The 21,758-nt window shown below is 43.1% G+C and overlaps 1 protein-coding gene across 2 annotated transcripts in view; it reads right to left on the bottom strand.

The window, feature by feature from the left end:
• Positions 1-21,758, bottom strand: part of ARK2N (arkadia (RNF111) N-terminal like PKA signaling regulator 2N) — an 82,512-nt gene that overhangs the window by 8,009 nt on the left and 52,745 nt on the right. For both annotated transcript variants that reach the window (XM_073343456.2, XM_073343457.2), the window contains exon 4: positions 7,327-7,453. In XM_073343456.2, coding sequence (XP_073199557.1) covers positions 7,327-7,453 — 127 coding nt within the window. The remainder of the gene's footprint in view (positions 1-7,326; positions 7,454-21,758) is intronic.

The raw sequence follows: 21,758 nt of genomic DNA, 5'->3' as shown, positions 1-21,758 counted from the left end.
AAATGGGCCTATTGTAAAGGGCATACCAGGTAAAAGGGCAAACCTTAACTATACACTAATAAATGTAGCCATGTCACCTTTAGTAACCTGGAAAAAGGTCTGCCCTCTAATCAATAACGCCAGGGTGGTAGGTGGCTACACTTATGCCAGGAGTAGTAATGGATACAATTGTTATATCAATTTCTGCATACAGTACACACATATAGCACAATTTAGAATTGGAAAAGGCCCCACATTTAATCAAGGATTAGCAGTTGCTAAATTATATTGTTGAAACTGTTTTTAAATATGGAACAGGAAGAGCCATTTGCTTTAATTCTTATTTAAAAGTGCCATTGAGAACAACTCAGATATGGGGTCTGTGACACTGCACCCTAATTAAGAGTCTTATTTAACTAAGATTACATCACGGCACCTCCTTGCCTCTGTTCAATCCAGATGAGGATGTGTTCGGTCACTTTGCAGCTATCCACTCAGTAGGTCATCTTGAAAATAACGTCAACATTAAATGCATCAATGTACCTGCTCTGGTAGCATATCACCCAACATGGGAAATTCCAGTGATAGCCTGTTGCTCTGGGTAGGGGGTATCCGTAAATTGGCGGATGCAAGATGTTTAAGGTGGACATACAGCTGCGTGGCCAGAAGGAGGGTACCAACAGAATTTGTCGTCATCGTTGTTGGTAGCCTATCAGGTTAACCAAGTGAGTAGCGTGTATAAGAAGGGTGACGTATAGTGGAGATAGCCAGTATGGTAATGACCGAATATCAAGATATTCTTATGGTCAATTGGAGTGCAAAGTCACAGGTTTATATTTTTGCTGCACCCCACAGGCACTTATACACATATACTAACTGGGCAGGCACTTCTCTTTTATCAATCATCTATTGGGTTATGTAAAGCACAGGTTTTAAGCATTCAGTAAGGCCCTAAATGTATGTGATAAGCTTCATTAACGATTACCCTAACAAGGGAAGGGTGTCTGTATGCCAATGGGCCATACTTACCTCTATTATATTCACTGCTTGGTATTACATTCTGCTTTATTGTATTCAGCAGTAATGCAAGGAACCTACAGGCTTGTATCCTGTAAGATATTGGCTTCAGCAGTTAGAAGGAGGATTGAAGCCTATGAACTTTAGCATAGATAAACTGAGGTAACTCATACATTTTGGGGAACTGGAAGTACAGTGTAGGGGGCAATATTGAGCCAACCACAGGAACATGAACGAACACCAGCTTCTGGAAGGTTCTGAACAGAATAGCCAACTGCAAGAGTGCCATGGCAACGAACTGACATATATGATGAGTTAAAATCATGAATATAGTAACCTATAGAAGGACATGTTAACATTGGTAAGGGGAGGAAATACAAATAAGGAAGAAGGAAGAAACCCCTGTTGAATACGCATTAGACATGGTAACGTCAGTGTAACATATTATAAAAGTGGCATCCCAGCATGTGGTCAGTTGGAGAGAGATGTAGCCCTTGGGAGGGGCCAGAAAGATGGCCCCTGGTGAAGATGAGGAAGATGACGGTGATGAGGAAGATAATGGCTAACATTTCAGGCTGTTCTGCAAGGGATGGTGAGAGTATGGATGTTCAGATGTACTTTCTATATTATCTTTATTTACCTTACTGAGTTAGAGTGTGTGTGATTTTGCTAAATGTATTCATAGACTTATTTGTAAATATAAAAGAGTTCCTATAGTGTGAGCGTTGCACCTGTGCACATCGGGATTCCCAATTATAAAATAATTGTAATAATATGGGGCTTGACCTTGAGACAAGAACCTGTCTAACCTTAAGGTGATAACTGGGAATTCTTATTCATAATCTATAGATCAGGCTACTATATTAACTCAAGACTACCTGCATATGTGTGAATACTGAGATATTGTAACTGTCCAAATATAAGGCACTAATTCAGCAAAACAATTAAACTTGTATTGATTAAAGACAATGGGATTTCAGCATGGACTTGAAGTTAAGCACATGCTTGAGTGCTTTGTTAAACTGAGGCATAAATATGTTACCTTACAACATACTTCTAATTGTTATACTGCCTTACTGACAGACAAAATAAAGTACCTGGTAATATTTAGGAAGAAACAAAACAAAAAGCAAAAATATACAGATGTATTTTGCTACAAAATGGAGTGGTAGAAAGGTCTTTACTGGCACTGATTTAGGATTGTCACATCTCTTGCCACTGATAACCTTCTTAAAATAAGTGCTAGTAAACCTTTCAAACCACTCCATGTGTTCCAAATTTATTTTTTAAAATTCTGTATGATGAAAGCTAAATGAATTTTCCCAGATCTATTCAGGTTACATTCCCCACATTTCTCTGTGATGGGAGACTGAGGATTTTCTAATTCTATTTGATGAAACTCTTCCTTGTCCAAGCTGGTTTTTTTAATGTTTCTTTTACTGCTCTTTAAAAGTACTGCATTCATGTTTCCTATTCTGCCTGCGGCCTGCTATTTAACCTTAGATGTAAAGTTCAAGGTGGCTTTTCCATCAGTTTTCTCAAATCTTTTGGAGTTCTATAGATCTACTAAAATTTCTTTCTTTAAAAAAAAAAAGCCTTTAATAATAATTAACAAGACAAGACAGTGGCCAAAGCAGAAGTATCTCATGATGCTTGAGTCCACAAGAACATGATAGTTACAGTGCATTGTTCCAGTGTAAAATGACAGTCTCTTTGGGCTTGTCTACACTGCGTGCTAAATCGGCGCCGTTGCAATTGATGCAGCGGTGTCAATTTAGAGGGTCTGGTGAAGAAACAATGAGTCAGCGGGAGAGTGCTCTCCTGTCAACTTCAGTACTTACCTTTTGCCTCTTGGGGAGGTGAAGTCAGCAGGAGAGCGTCTCCCATTGACATAGCGTAGTGTAGACACTGTGTTAGGTCGATGTAAGCTAGATCGCTTGGGCTGTGCGTGATTTTTTCACACTCCAGAGCTACGTACCTTACATCAACTTAAGCGCCAATGTAGACCTGGCCTTTGGGACCTAGGCAAAACTAAAGGTAACTTTTCACCCTGAAGATGAAAAAAATCTAGCTATTAATTACTACGTCGAAATGATGCCTAACAAAAATTCATATCCTTGAACAAATCACACAAGGCAGCCAACTGCAGAAGGTTAAATCAAACATTAGCTCAGGAAACATGCTTGACAACCTGAGCATGAGGTCAATATGTCATCATGGTAAATGCAACAAACCCGAAACAGAAAAGGAGAAACAGAGGAAGATTTATTTTTTAAATACATGCATGGTAGGAAATCCACTCAACAAACAAAAAACAGCCAATAACTACCAAAAGGATTCAGTGCTTTAAGTAAATACCAAATCATTTCTAATGATGAAAAATGTCATCAAATCACTAGAATCTAAACAACCACAAATGAAAAAAGACAAACTCAAGTTTCACAGCCCACACCAATCCAGCAACACTACAGAATATGGAGCAGAGAAATATAGTGCGAACTGAATACAATCATACAAACTAAGCATGCAAAAAAATACTGATCAAAAACCTAAAACCTTTTCAACATGACAACCCTGCCAGAAGCCCATCAATACTTCATAACTGCAAGCCTAGACCTGCAAGAGAAATAAAATTCTAAATAGGAAACAAACAACCAAAAGGTGCAAGTTTCAAAACAGAACTGATGAGAGATGGCCTCCCCAAAGATGGCAAAATAGTTATAAGCACAAAGGAAAACACAGCTGAGGATGACTTAAGAAAAATGTGCTGGAAAAACAACCTTCTCTCTCCTTCCTTTTTGAAGTGCAGGAAATATTTCCACATTAGCAAGCCTATGTCCACTAAAACTAACTTTCACTAGCAATTGTGCATTGAATTTAGAAAGATTTACATTTTAAGTATTACTGAGGCAAACAACTTAGAAAGTTTAAAAAAGAGAGAGAAAGGGATGAAACATGAATGTGATTAGTATTAGCATCTACACAAACTAGAATTTACAATGAGGAGAAAGGTCTTCTAAATAGTAGATCTGCAGGATATAGAAACCACGTATTCCAAGTGAGATCGTCTTTAAAAGAATTATCAATGTTTCATAAGATAAGGCTCAACCTGCACACAAAATGTCATCCATCTGTCTGTCTGTCTGTCCCCGCCCCAAAAATCCCACAGGTCTAGGTTGTGCCAGGATCCTATGGCGTCAGACTGAGTAAGGCCTTCTGTGTGACTACAAAGGATTGAGATCTTGGGTGCTGCGTACTTCATACGTCCCTCCTCCCACCAGCCCATAAGTGGTGAAGGAGCAAAGAGGGTGAAGAGTAGGTGGAGCCAGGGTTCTATCTCCCCACGCCCAACATCAGCAAGCAGAGCTGTGCATGTTTCAAATGTAGCTTTGTGTGGACAATAACGACTGATTTTTTTTCCAATTTAGTTTCCCAGAATGTAGAAAAAAAGTCTCTATGTGGGCCTCAATCTGTTAATTACTTCATAATACCTCGGTCCAAAGATAGATATGAGAAGGCATTTGTCATAAATATAAAGGGAAGGGTAAACCCCTTTGAAATCCCTCCTGCCAGGGGAAAGCTCCTCTCACCTGTAAAAGGTTAAGAAGCTAAAGGTAACCTCGCTGGCACCTGACCAAAATGACCAATGAGGAGACAAGATACTTTCAAAAGCTGGGAGGAGGGAGAGAAACAAAGGGTCTGTGTGTCTGTCTATAGTTTGTCTTTGTCAGGGATAGACCAGGAATGGAGTCTTAGAACTTTTAGTAAGTAATCTAGCTAGGTACGTGTTAGATTATGATTTCTTTAAATGGCTGAGAAAAGAACTGTGCTGAATAGAATAACTATTTCTGTCTGTGTATCTTTTTTGTAACTTAAGGTTTTGCCTAGAGGGGTTCTCTATGTTTTGAATCTAATTACCCTGTAAGATATCTACCATCCTGATTTTACAGGGGGGATTTCTTTATTTCTATTTACTTCTATTTTTATTAAAAGTCTTCTTGTAAGAAAACTGAATGCTTTTTCATTGTTCTCAGATCCAAGGGTTTGGGTCTGTGGTCACCTATGCAAATTGGTGAGACTTTTTATCCAACATTTCCCAGGAAAGGGGGGGTGCAAGTGTTGGGAGGATTGTTCACTGTTCTTAAGATCCAAGGGTCTGGGTCTGTAGAAACCTAGGCAAATTGGTGAGGCTTTTTACCAAACCTTGTCCAGGAAGTGGGGTGCAAGGTTTTGGGAAGTATTTTGGGGGGAAAGACGTGTCCAAACAGCTCTTCCCCAGTAACCAGTATTAGTTTGGTGGTGGTAGCGGCCAATCCAAGGACAAAGGATGGAATATTTTGTACCTTGGGGAAGTTTTGACCTAAGCTGGTAAAGGTAAGCTTAGGAGGTTTTTCATGCAGGTCCCCACATCTGTACCCTAGAGTTCAGAGTGGGGGAGGAACCTTGACAGCATTCAATGCAAGAAATATGTAAGGCTTAAAGATTATAAATTAAAACATGGTGGGCCTGCCACCTATTAGGATTTTGTTCCCCAATTCTCATCTCAGGTTGAGCACATGAAATGTTCTGAAATCAAATTACGACTCGTAAAAACATATTGGCTAATTCTTAAGCTACAGTGGGTGTGATGGGCCCGTCTGGGATGCAACCTGGAACTGGGATATCACTGTGCCATCTGTCTCCCCGGCCTGGGCTCTCAGTCACACTGTGACGCTGTGACAAGCTATAGTCCCCTCCAGGACTTGCACTTACACAGACAGGGACACACCCAGCTGCAGTTACATGAACACTTCTCCTCGGCCATTCATGAACTAACAATAGAGAGGCTACAGCCAGTAACCTCCCCCTCCCCAGCCCAACTCCACAGCCTAGGAACCCAGAGCTGTACCATCTTGCCCTGGTCAAAAACCTGACCAGTAAAGAATACCACCCAGTCTACGCCTCCCTCAATGTGGAGAAGACAATGCACCAGTCCCCGTTCCTGAGATTCCCCAAGCACTTAAAGCAAAACACACTGTTTTAGGTAAAAATATAAAACAAATTTATTAACTATCAAAAGATAGATTTAAGTGATTATAATAACGTACAGTAGATCATAAGAAATAAAACAAAAATGCAGTCTAAATTCTCTAAACTGGATAGGATTTGAATCTCACCCTGTTAGATAGTACAAACAGTCCACCAAGCTTCCATACACAGGCAGGCTTTCTTCTTTCCCGCCTGAGACCTCCCTTCCCCAGTTCAGTCACAGTTTCTTAGCTGTTTCCAGGTGTTGTCTTCTATGGGGAGGGAGGCCTAGTAGTCATGTCACCTCCCCCTTTTATAGCTTCTTCCACGTGGAGGCAACTTTTGTTTCAAGCCAAGCCCCCAAGCACAATTTGTGAAAAAGTACAAGCAATGAGATGAAGTTCAGTATCACATGATCTAGTCACATGCCCTAGCATGCTTGGATGAGTAATGGCAGCCATTCCCTATATTTTGGCTGAAGCATCCACACAAAGCTTATCAGGCGAGGCCAAGCTTTTCCCATGGCCCACTGTCTTCGCTGATGAGCCATTACCTTGGATAGCCCCTTCACTATGTGCTGGCTAGACTGGATGTAACCAAACTTTGTGGGTTTTACCCAGGAGCAAACACATTTGAAATACAGATGCACAGTCAACTCCAGATACAAAAATGATACATGCATACAAATAGAATAATCATATTCAGCAAACCATAACTTTTCCATTGACCCCTCACATGACATTTTGTACAAGATGCATCATAATTCTATTATAACCATATCATAATCAGATCACTATGGTGAATATGGAGTGCAGAGTGTCATAGTGGGCATCCTTACATTTATCACATTGACCATGCAAGTATTTAACGGTCAATGTTCTTAAAATGGGGAATTAAATATCCAAGAAACCATTTCAATACTTAAATGAAATAAGTGCACATTTTTAAGGGCACTGTGTACACACACAGTGGGATACCTTAAACACACCTATTTTTGTGTAACCCTATTAGTATGTTCAGTTGTACACTGAATAAACACATCACATCAGTATCAAGTATACCTTGCCTATCAATATATTTGATATAGAAATCACATGCTTAATCTGTGTACATCTGAAAACATTAATAGGCTAAAAAAGATAGGCAGAGTATAAGAACCTAATAAAACAGTATATATTTTGCATATTTGGCACTGGTCATGGCTGAACTGTAACATCAGAAGTCAGTCAGCATTTTTCTTTTTAATTTATTTTGGCTATTTAAGAGTTTGGATAAAATGAAGAATTCAAAATTAAAATATAAAGCAAAAAATATAATAAGTACCTTGCATGTTCTTGAACTCCCACAATCTCCACTTCACTGTCAGAAGAGGCAATATTAATTTCTTCATTGATCTGTGCATTGCCAGAAGAGGTTCTCTCACTTGCTAGGAAACCTGGATCCAAATGACCTGCATAGAAGAAAAAATGCAAACACAACCTGAGCCTAAAGAACTCAGAAAACCAATGCTGAAAGTTACTTCCCATCAAACTAACCACAAACGATCAATGAATTTGAGATAATCTATTAGATCACCTCATGCAACCCCCTCCTACTGCAGGACTGGTAGATACTGTATATTGAAGTGATTTGTCCAATCTTGTTTTGAATGGCTCAAGTGATAGGGCTGTCGCACAAAAGGTCGTACCCAATTACTGTTATGAGAGCTTTCCAACTCTAGAAATAATTAGATTCTTCACCTGTAGTACTTCAGAATTGCCTTAAGAATCAGACTGCTCCTGACCAACCCTGAGAAAAAGTCATATGAAGGCCAAATTATGCCTTATCCTAGACAAAAGAAAGTTCCTTCCAGTCAGTTACTGAAGTAGCAAGATGGAAATTTACAACAATTGTTTTTATTGTACCTTTTCTTAAGATTAAGCCATTTACTCTAGGAACTATTTTTGTATGTAACTTCCAGCACCAGCAATGAATGTATGAAAATCACTAGACAAGGAATTAGCAGTGCCATAGTCATAAACCCAAGCTCTCCCATCACTCAGAAAAGGAAACATTACTGTGAATAAATCAAGAGTCACAGGTTAAGCAGAATAAAAATCTTCTGTGGTGTTTCAGGCTTATTTTTTAAAAGTCAGGGAAGGGGGGCAGGAAATCATGCAATCAGAAATCAATACAAACCATCAGTCCCTTCTTCATGCAGTTTAAACCCTTAAACTCCAACATGTACATAAAGCAACCAATATAAAGTAGTGTAGTTCTTCTCTCTGCAGAGTGTTCTCTATCGGATTCTAGAAAACAAATTTCTCTCTCACATGAAACTAGCCTAGCTCTTCTCTACAAGCTGATTGCCAGTACCTCAGATCAGTGAGGACCTCTTAGGTGGGACTCTGAAACCCCTACTAGGATTCCATCCCAGAGCCCCATGACATTGTCTTGCTGGACAGGACTTCCCCCAGGAGACTGCTGGAGAGGTATGTGTTATGGCAGAAGGCCCTCTTCCAGGGCATGCCAAATGGTCTGTTCACTGTCACAGACTAACAGGCAGTTTTCAGTATAAATAGTTTTTCTGGTGACTGATGACTGAAAGGGCTGGAGAACAGGATACATTCTGCCACCTCTTGGCTGTCAGCGAAACCCAGCCAAGGTCAGCAGAGGCTTGTTCCACATGAGGCTGTCTAATGGTTTAGGAAGTGAGTTGGTGATCTCTGTCTCTAACTCCCACTGACTGCATCATAAAAACCATCACCACAACTGGCCTTTATTAGTGTCAGCAGAGAGAATGGACATGAAAACTGAACTACTCTCTTGCCCACAGAGGTGGTCTCTTTCAAACAGAGTCAAAGCAGAGGGATTGGAAGTGTGGACAAATGTTCACTGCGATTACCTCTGTATCAGCTATGTGGATGATGAGAATTTTGGTTGAAAGGGTACCTTGTCCTTAGCACTGAATTAATTGGGAAAGGATTTGAGAGGAAACATGATGCTAAATACAAGAGGCAGTAGTTGTTGTTAATGATAATACATGGTAGTTATAAATTTCAAGTTACAAAATTCAGATATTTAAATTACAGATGCCCCCAAGAACACAAAATATAGTCTGAAAAATACAGAATTGTCAGTGGACTCTCCTGAAATGCATCTCCTGCCTACAAACATACTCTATCAGGGAATCTTTTTGAAAAAACATTCATGAAAAGATCTGCAGGTGCGTACAGAAAAGTTGTTCTTTAAATAGTATCATTCACTGGACATTCACTTGAGTGGTTCACCAAACAATAAGGATGTTTTTAAAAGCTGTTTTACATACTGTGCCAGACACCACATTACCATGACACAGTAGGTAAAGTCCTAGCTTTGAATTGGAAAACACTAAATCTTTAGCATATTTTAGTGAAGATGTGTAGAGAACCACAAAACACACCTAAAATAGATACCAGACCAAAAAAGCACTCAGGTGCTCTGGTGATAAGTTCTCTAGAAAAGTCAACTACTACCAGCGCTCCAAGGAAAGTTAAAACCTATATCTCTTTTTAGTGCACAGTGGTGAGACGGGAGAGGTTGGGCAGCCTTGAAGGAGACTGCTTGCTCTTCCAACTGCCTGAGGAAACAGCTAGTACAGCTGCACTACACAGTGGGAGAGTCACTCATCCAGAGGGAAAGCGCTCAGATAAGAAGGGAGGGGTGTGTATACATCTAGCTTGGCTGAACACCCGCTAAACAGACAAAGGAGGAGGAAGGGACATGATAACCTCTAGTATTTGAAAAGATCTTGAGAAACGGTTACACATTAGGCCGATACAAGGAAAGGATAATTAGGAAGAGCGGGTTTAGGCTGGATACTAGAAAAACTTTCTAATGGGATTCTATTAATTGTAAAGGTTTCAGAGTGGTATCCGTGTTAGTCTGGATCAGCAAAAACAACGAGAAGTCCTTCTGGCACCTTGGAGACCAACAAATTTATTCCAGTTGTGCAGTTTCTTGTTGGAGTCTGGACAGTTGCTACACAAAAGAATAAACGGACACAAATCTGACATCAGGAATTATAACATTCAAAAACAGGAGAACACTTCAACCTCGCTGGACACTCAATAACAGACTTAAAAGTGGCAATTCTTCAACAAAAAAACTTCAAAAACAGACTCCAACGAGAAACTGCAGAAACGGAATTAATTTGCAAACTGGACACCATCATATTAAGCCGAATAAAGACTGGGAGAGGTGGGTCACTACAAAAACTAATTTCCCCCTGCTGATACTCACACCTTCTTGTCAACTGTTTGAAATGGGCCACCTTGTTTACATTGGCCTCATTAGCACTACAAAAGTGATTTCCACCCCTTCTTGTCAACTGTTGAGAATAGCCCACTTCCAACTTAATTGAATTGGCTCATTAGCACTGACCCCCAACTTGGTAAGGCAACTCCCATCTTTTCATATGCTGTGCATTTATACCTCCCTACCTTATCTTCCACTCCATGCATCTGATGAAGTGGGTTTTAGCTCACGAAAGCTTATGCCCAAATAAATCTGCTAGTCTCTAACATGCCACAAGGACTCCTCATTGTTTTTATTAATTGTAAAGAGTTCTATTAGATACTGGAATGACCCCTTGGGGAAGCACTGGAAGCAATATCACTTGAGATATTTAAAGCTGTTCTAGACAAAGCACAACAGCGGAGAATACACTGTAGAAAACAACGCTGCACTGGGAACAGGACTGACTAAATGACTTAATCAGTCTTCCATCTCCAACTTCTATGATATTATTTGAAGCAGTACAGCGGTGCATAGACAATCCAGGAAGTTTTTGGAAAGTGTAGGGGACAATTTCCTGGTGCAAGTGCTAGAGGAGCCAACTAGGGGGGGAGCTTTTCTTGACCTGCTGCTCACAAACCGGGAAGAATTAGTAGGGGAAGCAAAAGTGGATGGGAATCTGGGAGGCAGTGACCATGAGTTGGTTGAGTTCAGGATCCTGACACAGGGAAGAAAGGTAAGCAGCAGGATACGGACCCTGGACTTCAGGAAAGCAGACTTCGACTCCCTCAGGGAACGGATGGGTAGGATCCCCTGGGGGACTAACATGAAGGGGAAAGGAGTCCAGGAGAGCTGGCTATATTTCAAGGAATCCCTGTTGAGATTACAGGTTAATGTTAATGAATGAGGGAGGCAACCTAGCGACGGAGGATGTGGAAAAAGCTAATGTACTCAATGCTTTTTTTGCCTCTGTCTTCACGAACAAGGTCAGCTCCCAGACTGCTGTGCTGGGCATCACAACATGGGGAATAGATGGCCAGCCCTCTGTGGAGAAAGAGGTGGTTAGGGACTATTTAGAAAAACTGGACGTGCACAAGTCCATGGGGCCGGACGAGTTGCATCCGAGAGTGCTAAAGGAACTGGCGGCTGTGATTGCAGAGCCATTGGCCATTATCTTTGAAAACTCGTGGCGAAAGGGGGAAGTCCCGGATGACTGGAAAAAGGCTAATGTAGTGCCAATCTTTAAAAAAGGGAAGAAGGAGGATTCTGGGAACTACAGGCCAGTAAGCCTCACTTCAGTCCCCGGAAAAATCATGGAGCAGGTCCTCAAAGAATCAATCCTGAAGCACTTACATGAGAGGAAAGTGATCAGGAACAGTCAGCATGGATTCACCAAGGGAAGGTCATGCCTGACTAATCTAATCACCTTCTATGATGAGATTACTGGTTCTGTGGATGAAGGGAAAGCAGTGGATGTATTGTATCTTGACTTTAGCAAAGCTTTTGATATCGTCTCCCACAGTATTCTTGTCAGCAAGTTAAGGAAGTATGGGCTGGATGAATGCACTATAAGGTGGGTAGAAAGTTGGCTAGATTGTCGGGCTCAACGGGTAGTGATCAATGGCTCCATGTCTAGTTGGCAGCCGGTATCAAGTGGAGTGCCCCAGCGGTCGGTCCTGGGGCCGGTTTTGTTCAATATCTTCATAAATGATCTGGAGGATGGTGTGGATTGCACTCTCAACAAATCTGCGGATGATACTAAACTGGGAGGAGTGGTAGATACGCTGGAGGGCAGGGATAGGATACAGAGGGACCTAGACAAATTGGAGGATTGGGCCAAAAGAAATCTGATGAGGTTCAATAAGGATAAGTGCAGGGTCCTGCACTTAGGACGGAAGAACCCAATGCACAGCTACAGACTAGGGACCGAATGGCTAGGCAGCAGTTCTGCGGAAAAGGACCTAGGGGTGACAGCGGACGAGAAGCTGGATATGAGTCAGCAGTGTGCCCTTGCTGCCAAGAAGGCCAATGGCATTTTGGGATGTATAAGTAGGGGCATAGCGAGCAGATCGAGGGACGTGATCGTCCCCCTCTATTCGACATTGGTTGAGGCCTCATCTGGAGTACTGTGTCCAGTTTTGGGCCCCACACTAAAAGAAGGATGTGGATAAATTGGAGAGAGTCCAGCGAAGGGCAACAAAAATGATTAGGGGTCTGGAACACATGAGTTATGAGGAGAGACTGAGGGAACTGGGATTGTTTAGTCTGCAGAAGAGAAGAATGAGGGGGGATTTGATAGCTGCTTTCAACTACCTGAGAGGTAGTTCCAGAGAGGATGGTTCTAGACTATTCTCAGTGGTGGAAGAGGACAGGACAAGGAGTAATGGTCTCAAGTTGCAGTGGGGGAGGTTTAGGTTGGATATTAGGAAAAACTTTTTCACTAGGAGGGTGGTGAAACACTGGAATGCGTTGCCTAGGGAGGTGGTGGAATCTCCTTCCTTAGAAGTTTTTAAGGTCAGGCTTGACAAAGCCCTGGCTGGGATGATTTAATTGGGTATGGGTCCTGCTTTTGAGCAGGGGGTTGGACTAGATGACCTCCTGAGGTCCCTTCCAACCCTGATATTCTATGATTCTATGAATGTCCACCTTACCATACCCACTCAGTCTGATCCAACCTTCTTGATCACTGCTTTTGGGAAGAGAGGGCTGCCGCCTTGGCACAGCCTCTGATCAGGGTCAGAAGAGGTATGAAAGTGCTGGGCTCAGACGTGGGGTGGGTCCTGCCACCTCACAAGTAAAATATGACTATAAAAGAAAGATGACTTGTCAGTTGAACTTTAAATGAGTAATAGATAAGGCCAACTACTTTGACAATTCAAGTTCAACTGAATAACTCTTGACAATTGTTATCAGGCTGTCAGAACTTCCAAATATTTTGTTATATATATTTCGTATGTAATAAAGTGGCAGAGCACACTGTGAAGCATGAAATGGAAGTGCTAAAGAATAGGGCTATATATTACCATGCCTCAGCAATTCACCCGAGAAAGCATGATTAGCACAGCAAATACAAGAATACACTACAATGAGAAGCTTGGTACAGGTGAGAGTTGAAGTGCAGAGGCAGACTTGAGTATGCAAATGCTTAAAGACACAAATGTCATATCTAGGCTGTTAAGTTTCTCACTTTCACAAACACACACACACACACACACACACAGAGAAGGTATTTTGTTTACCCTCCAAGATCAACACTTGCAGAACAACCCAAAGTATTTGCATCCCCATCAAAGAGTTGTTACCACTCCCTAGAAGACATTTTCCACTTAAACACAAAGAAAGTTTCTCATATAACCCCACAATGTATGATCTGCTGGACTCGGACTCTCTTCAATGGAGGATCTAGGTTTTTTGGCACGCACGGTGCAAGTATTTAACCAAAGAAATCCAAAGCCTTTAGGGTATGTCTATACTTACCAGGGATAGATGTTGAGGCGATCGATGCACTGGGGATCATGCTAGCGGGTCTAGCGAAGACCCGCTAAATTGACTGCAGATAGTTCTCCCGTCGACTCCAGTACTCCACCAGAAAAAGAAGTGCAAGGTTAGTCAACGGGACTGTGTCTCCCGTCGACCTAAGCTACGTCGACTCCAGTTATGTTATTCACGTAGTTGGAATTGCATAACTTACGTCGACTTACCCCCGTAGTGTACACAAGGCCTCAGATAAAGAGGGGGTTGGACGAAGATGAAAGCCAGTTAGGGGAGAAAAGACTGTGTTCCAAATTCCCAATCTTGGAGCACAGTAAAGAGAGACCACTGAGTTTGGAACACACAACCAGCTTACAAAATGTTTGGGGCTTGGAACACCAAATAAATCCAAGAAAAGAGTCTTTTATATGCCCTATATGACTAGGGCTTTTCTCCAAAGTGAAGCAGAGTACCCTTCTGCTACTGAAAGGAATACTGCATCATTCCTGTTGGATGCAGTCAAAGAAGAGAGTCCAGAAAAGACGACTGATATCCTGAACATTGGGACATTAACTGGAAAAAAATACAGAGCTGGTACAGACATTGATGAAAAGGAAAGTACAGATTTCCTGCTTTCAAGAGACCAAGTGGAAAGTCTCTTGAAGACAAGACAAGAGATATTGAGGAAGGCTATATGCTACTATACTATGGACGTTGAATAAGAGAAATGGACTTGGTATAGTTTTAGAGAAAGTGATGCAGGGATGTGTAGTTGTTGTGGATAGGAATGGTAGTATGAGTGTACAGATAAATTACTTCCTGATAATCCAAGTCAAGCAGAAGAACACAAAAAACTGTAAGGTTATCTCAGGGGAAAGCACTACAACTCAACATATGCTGGTTCTTGACTATGGAGACATATTGCATATGAGAAGAAAATGGTCCAAAACAGTACAGGAAACCAAGTGGTGGAAGCTTAATGAAGTTAACAAGGAGTTTAAAATAAAAATGTTGCAGAAGATCCCTTTAGAAGGGGTAAGAGAAAATACAAATCAATGGTGGAATCATATTGCAAGCTACATTCTAGAATGTGCAAAAAGCCTGCTTGGTGAAACAAAAGCAAAAGTCTTCTTCCCCAATGAGACCTCATGGTAGAATGAGAAAGCTTGAGAGGCTCTGAAGAAAAACTAAGTGTTTTAAACTTCAGCAAACAATGCTCCAACAGCAGGATTTTCAGGAGTATTAAAAAAAGCCAAAAAAGATAGCAAAGTAAGAGGTGTCAGCCACCAAGCCTAAAGCCAGAGAAGGCTTATATGCCCATCTTGAAACAAAGGAGAATGTGAAAGAAATATATAGATTGACAAAGACCCACGATAAAAGAATTAAAGACACTGATGAGATCAAAGTTATTAAAAACGGGCATACGTTAATCAGTGAAAACCAGATTAAGGAATGGTGAAAAAATTACTTTGGAAGGCTTATGAATTAAGAGAATCCAAGAGAACTGAGACATATGATAAAACCAAGTAACGTCTCATGGCACCAGTCTTAAGAGATGCTTTTACAGAAGCACTGAGAAACATGAAAAATAAAGTTCCCAGCCCCTACGGCATACCTGCAAAAGTATGGAAGTGCCTGCAGCAATTAGACATGAACATATTGACAGAATTAATTAATTTCATCATGAGGACTGAGAAGATGCCTAGTGAAAAAATATTAATACCAATATTTAAAAGAAAAGGAAACATACAAGACTGTGGTAACTACTGGGACATTAAACTCTTGAGCCACAAAAAGATATGGGAGACAAGTTATTGATAAGAGACTTTGAAGCCCTGGTCTACACTACAGGGTTAGGTCGAATTCAGCTGCATTAGGTCGATTTTATAATGAATGCGTCTATACAAGCAACCCCATTCCGTTGACCTAAAGGGCTCTTAAAATCAACTTCTGTACTCCTCCCCAGCAAGGGGAATAGCGCTAAAATAGACCTTGCTGGGTCTAATTTGGGGTAGTACGGATGCAAATCGACGTTATTGGCCTCCGGGAGCTATCCCAGAGTGCTCCAATGTGACCGCTCTGGACAGCGCTTTCAACTCCGATGCACTAGCCAGGTACACAGGAAAAGCCACGGGAACTTTTGAATTGCATTTCCTGTTTGGTCAGCGTAGCAACCTCATCAGCACAGGTGACCATGCAGTCCCCCCAGAATCACAAACGAGCTCCAGCATCGACCAAAAGGGAGACACTGCATCTGATTGCTGTATGGGGAGAAGAATCTGTGCAGGCAGAACTCCAGTCAAAAAGAAGAAATGCTAATATATATGCCAAAATCACACAGTGCATGGTGGAGAGAGGCTACAACAAGGACACACCACAGTGCCGCGTGAAAGTCAAGGAGCTCAGGCAAGCCTACCAAAAGACAAAGGAGGCAAACAGTCGCTCTGGGTCAGAGCCCCATACATGCCGCTTATTCTAGGGGGGGGGACCCTATCTCTGCCCCACCACTGTCCATGAACACCTGCAAGGGGGGCGTCTCACGCAACACAGAGGAGGATTTTGGGGATGAGGAAGAGGAGGTGGAGGAGGAGAAGGAGAACGCGCAGCAGGCAAGCAATGAATCCGTTCTCCCCGGCAGGCAGGACCTTTTCATCACCCTGGAACCAATACCCACCCAAAGCAGGATCCCCGACCCTGAAGGCGGAGAAGGAACCTCTGGCAAGTGCACATTTGTAACTACGGTACAGGGTTTAAAAGCAATAGTGTTTGATTTGCCCTGAAGACTTGGGATGCATTTGCAGCCAGTACAGCTACTGGGAAAGTCTGTTAACGTGTCTGGGGATAGAGAGGGAATCCTCCAGGGACATCTCCATGAAGCTCTCCTGGAGGTACTCTGAAAGCCTTTGCAGAAGGTTTCTGGGGAGGGCTGCCTTATTTTGTCCTCCACAGTAGGACACTCTACCACGCCAAGCTAGTAGCACGTAGTCTGGAATCATTGCAGCACAAAGCATGGCAGCGAATGGTCCTGGGTTTTGGTCGCATTCAAGCAACATTCAGTCTATATCTTTCTGTGTTAGCCTCAGGAGAGCGATATCATTCATGGTCACCTGGTTGAAATAGCGGAATTTTTGTAATGGAACAGTAAAAAGGATCCCGTTCATGCTGAGCTGTTTGCGTTTGGCTAAAAGGGATCATCCCATTGCCATGCGGCGGGGGGAGGGGTGAAGGGATCATCTCAAATAGCCACACAGAGGGGTTTCCCACCTGAAAACCGCAGCTCCTCCTTTTAAATGGCAAACCCAACCGGCATTGCTTGCCATCGGAAAGGAGGGTGCTTCAGTTTGAAAACATTCCCACATGTTATGAAGGCATTAGAAGCCAAAACCGCATACCCTTTGGCTTACCATGGCTGCCTGGAAACCAAAATCTGTTGCCCAGCCATGGGTCATGTGTCACCATACTGGCAGTCGCTCAACATAAAAGGCAAAATGCAACCTTGTACCTAAAGCACATGTGCTGTCTGCTGTGAATTGCTTGATTCACTGTGAAAGAGTCTCCCTTTTTTTCTCTGAAATGTATCTTAAATGTACCATCTTAAATTTTAAACCTCCCTTTTTTTCCCCCTGCAGGTGCAATTTTTCTATGCTCCCCCTATCACCTCCATCCCTGAGGTTATCGCAGATGAGAAGGCAAAAAAAACGCACTTGCGATGACATGTTTTCCGAGCTCATGCAGTCCTCCCACACTGATAGGGCACAGCTGAATGCATGGAGGCATTCAGTGGCAAAGGCCAGGAAAGCATTAAGTGAGCGCAATGAGAAGAGGCAGGATGCTATGCTGAGGCTAATGGGGGAGCAAATGGACATGCTCAGCCATCTGGTGGAGCTGCAGGAAAGCCAACAAGAGCACAGACTGCCGCTGCATCCACTGTACAACCACCTGCCCTCCTCCCCAAGTTCCAAAGCCTCCTCACACAGATGCTCAAGAACAAAGAGTGTGTGTGTGTGGGGGGGGGGGGGGGAGCAGCTCTTGTCACCCAGCCACTGCACTCCAGACGACAACCCAAGCAACAGAAGGCTGTCATTCAAACAAACAGTTTTGATTTGTAATGTGGCTACAGTAAGCAATGTGGCCTTGTCCTTCCCTCCTCCCCCACCCCACCCGGGCTACCTTATTAGTTATCTCCCTTTTTTTAAAAATTAATAAAGAATGCATGGTTTCAAAACAATAGTGACTTTATTTCCTTTGCCAGCTGTGATCGAAGCAGGAGCGTGGTTGGCTTACAGGGAATTAAAATCAAGAAAGGGGGCAGGTTTGCATCAAGGAGAAACATACACAACTGTCACACCGTAGCCTGGCCAGTCATGAAACTAGTTTTCAAAGCCTCTCTGATGCGCAGCGCACCTACCTGTGCTCTTCTAATCGCCCTGGTGTCTGGCTGTTCAAAATTGGCAGCCAGGTGATTTGCCTTAACCTCCCATCCTGTCATAAACGTCTCCCCTTACTCTCACAGATATTATGGAGCACACAGCAAGCAGTAATAACAATGGGAATATCGGTTGCGCTGAGGTCTAACCTAGTCAGCAAACAGCGCCAGCGAGCTTTTAAACGTCCAAAGGCACATTCTACCACCATTCTGCACTTCCTCAGCCTATAGTTGAACTGCTCCTTACTACTGTCCAGGCTGCCTGTGTATGGCTTCACGAGCCATGGAAGCAAGGGGTAGGCTGGGTCTCCAAGGATAACTATTGGCATTTCAACATCCCCAACAGTAATTTGCTGGACTGTTGTCTTGTGCTTGTTTGCCGGGCCCAGAATCAGCGTTCCACTGTATCAACCATCCCCACTGCCGCCATGATGTCCCAACTGCCACAGCCCGTGCTTTCAGGAACGTCTGTGTCCATGTCCTCATCACAATCGTCCTTGTGCTGGCATCTCTCAGCCAGGTTCTGCACATACTGTAGTATAATGCACGAGGTGTTTACAATGCTCGCAACAGCAGTGGTGAGCTGAGCAGGCTCCATGCTTGCCATGCTATGGCACCTGCACAGGTAACCCAGGAAAAAAGGTGCAAAATGTTTGTCTTCAGTTGCTTTCATGGAGGGAGAGAGGGAGGAGGGATAGAGGGGAGAATGACGACATGTACCCAGAACTACCCACAATGTTTTTGCCCCATCAGGCATTGGGGGCGTAACACAGAATTCCAATGCGGAGACTGTGGGAACTGTTGGATAGCTACCCACAGTGCACTGCTCCATGAGTCGATGCTAGCCACGGTAGTAAGGACGCACTCCGCCGATTTAATGTGCTTAGTGGGGACACACACAATCGACTGTATAAAATCGATTTCTAAAAATCGACTTCTATAAAATCAACCTAATTTCGTTGTGTAGACATACCCCTAGACAAGTCAAGGTGTATGACAATCAGTGTGGTGTCATGCCAAGTCACCAGTGGATGCTATCTTTGCATTAAGATTGTGTGTGGAAAAATACAGAGAAAAGCGAAAAACCCTGCACATAGTACTAATCAATCTTGAGAAAGCTTGTGACCACATTCCAAGAGAAATCATCTGGTAGTGTATGAAAACGAAACAGATACCTGAAGACTACATCACACTTGTCCAGGACATGTATGAAGGTGCTGTTACCACAGTTAGAAGTGAAAAGTTTCTAGAAAGAGTTGGAGTACACCAAGGAAGTAAACTTTAACCATGATTCCAGGGACTACTTCTGCACCTGAAAACTCTAAGGTTTTGCAAATAACTTAGGAATTAGCTGACAGGAGAACTGTATCTAATTATTAGTCCTGGGGGACTAACTTGAAGGGGAAAGGAGTCCAGGAGAGCTGGCTGTATTTCAAGGAATCCCTGTTGAGGTTACAGGGACAAACCATCCCGATGAGTCGAAAGAATAGTAAATATGGCAGGCGACCAACTTGGCTTAATGGTGAAATCCTAGCGGATCTTAAACATAAAAAAGAAGCTTACAAGAAGTGGAAGGTTGGACATATGACCAGGGAAGAGTATAAAAATATTGCTCGGGCATGTAGGAATGTTATCAGGAGGGCCAAATAGCACCTGGAGCTGCAGCTAGCCAGAGATGTCAAGAGTAACAAGAAGGGTTTCTTCAGGTATGTTGGCAACAAGAAGAAAGCCAAGGAATGTGTGGGCCCCTTACTGAATGAGGGAGGCAACCTAGTGACAGAGGATGTGGAAAAAGCTAATGTACTCAATGCTTTTTTTGCCTCTGTTTTCACTAACAAGGTCAGCTCCCAGACTGCTGCGCTGGGCATCACAAAATGCGGAAGAGATGGCCAGCCCTCTGTGGAGATAGAGGCGGTTAGGGACTATTTAGAAAAGCTGGACGTGCACAAGTCCATGGGGCCGGACGAGTTGCATCCGAGAGTGCTGAAGGAATTGGCGGCTGTGATTGCAGAGCCACTGGCCATTATCTTTGAAAACTCGTGGCGAAAGGGGGAAGTCCCGGATGACTGGAAAAAGGCTAATGTAGTGCCAATCTTTAAAAAAGGGAAGAAGGAAGATCCTGGGAACTACAGGCCAGTCAGCCTCACCTCAGTCCCTGGAAAAATCATGGAGCAGGTCCTCAAAGAATCAATCCTGAAGCACTTGCATGAGAGGAAAGTGATCAGGAACAGCCAGCATGGATTCACCAAGGGAAGGTCATGCCTGACTAATCTAATCGCCTTTTATGATGAGATTACTGGTTCTGTGGATGAAGGGAAAGCAGTGGATGTATTGTTTCTTGACTTTAGCAAAGCTTTTGACACGGTCTCCCATAGTATTCTTGTCAGCAAGTTAAGGAAGTATGGGCTGGATGAATGCACTATAAGGTGGGTAGAAAGCTGGCTAAATTGTCGGGCTCAACGGGTAGTGATCAATGGCTCCATGTCTAGTTGGCAGCCGGTATCAAGTGGAGTGCCCCAAGGGTCGGTCCTGGGGCCGGTTTTATTCAATATCTTCATAAATGATCTGGAGGATGGTGTGGATTGCACTCTCAGCAAATTTGCGGATGATACTAAACTGGGAGGAGTGGTAGATACGCTGGAGGGGAGGGATAGGATACAGAAGGACCTAGACCAATTGGAAGATTGGGCCAAAAGGAATCTGATGAGGTTCAATAAGGATAAGTGCAGGGTCCTGCACTTAGGACGGAAGAACCCAATGCACAGCTACAGACTAGGGACCGAATGGCTAGGCAGCAGTTCTGCAGAAAAGGACCTAGGGGTGACAGTGGACGAGAAGCTGGATATGAGTCAGCAGTGTGCCCTTGTTGCCAAGAAGGCCAATGGCATTTTGGGATGTATAAGTAGGGGCATAGCGAGCAGATCGAGGGACGTGACCGTTCCCCTCTATTCGACATTGGTGAGGCCTCATCTGGAGTACTATGTCCCGTTTTGGGCCCCACACTTCAAGAAGGATGTGGATAAATTGGAGAGAGTCCAGCGAAGGGCAACAAAAATGATTAGGGGACTGGAACACATGAGTTATGAGGAGAGGCTGAGGGAGCTGGGATTGTTTAGCCTGCAGAAGAGAAGAATGAGGGTGGATTTGATAGCTGCTTTCAACTACCTGAAAGGGGGTTCCAAAGAGGATGGCTCTAGACTGTTCTCAATGGTAGCAGATGACAGAACGAGGAGTAATGGTCTCAAGTTGCAGTGGGGGAGGTTTAGATTGGATATTAGGAAAAACTTTTTCACTAAGAGGGTGGTGAAACACTGGAATGCGTTACCTAGGGAGGTGGTAGAATCTCCTTCCTTAGAGGTTTTTAAGGTCAGGCTTGACAAAGCCCTGGCTGGGATGATTTAACTGGGAATTGGTCCTGCTTTGAGCAGGGGGTTGGACTAGATGACCTTCTGGGGTCCCTTCCAACCCTGATATTCTATGATTCTATGATTCTATGATTATATAAAGAAAGAAAAAATATATACAAACTCCAGCAAAAGACACGTTTAAAATGTATACGTAAATTTAGATCAATCAGGAGATAATACAGCAAGATATTCCGAAT

The sequence above is a fragment of the Lepidochelys kempii genome, chromosome 5 (assembly GCF_965140285.1).
Source record: "Lepidochelys kempii isolate rLepKem1 chromosome 5, rLepKem1.hap1, whole genome shotgun sequence".
NCBI classification, from domain to species: Eukaryota; Metazoa; Chordata; order Testudines; family Cheloniidae; genus Lepidochelys; species Lepidochelys kempii.
The sequence above is the reverse complement of the archived record's forward strand: the minus strand, read 5'-3'. Positions and strand labels throughout refer to the sequence as shown.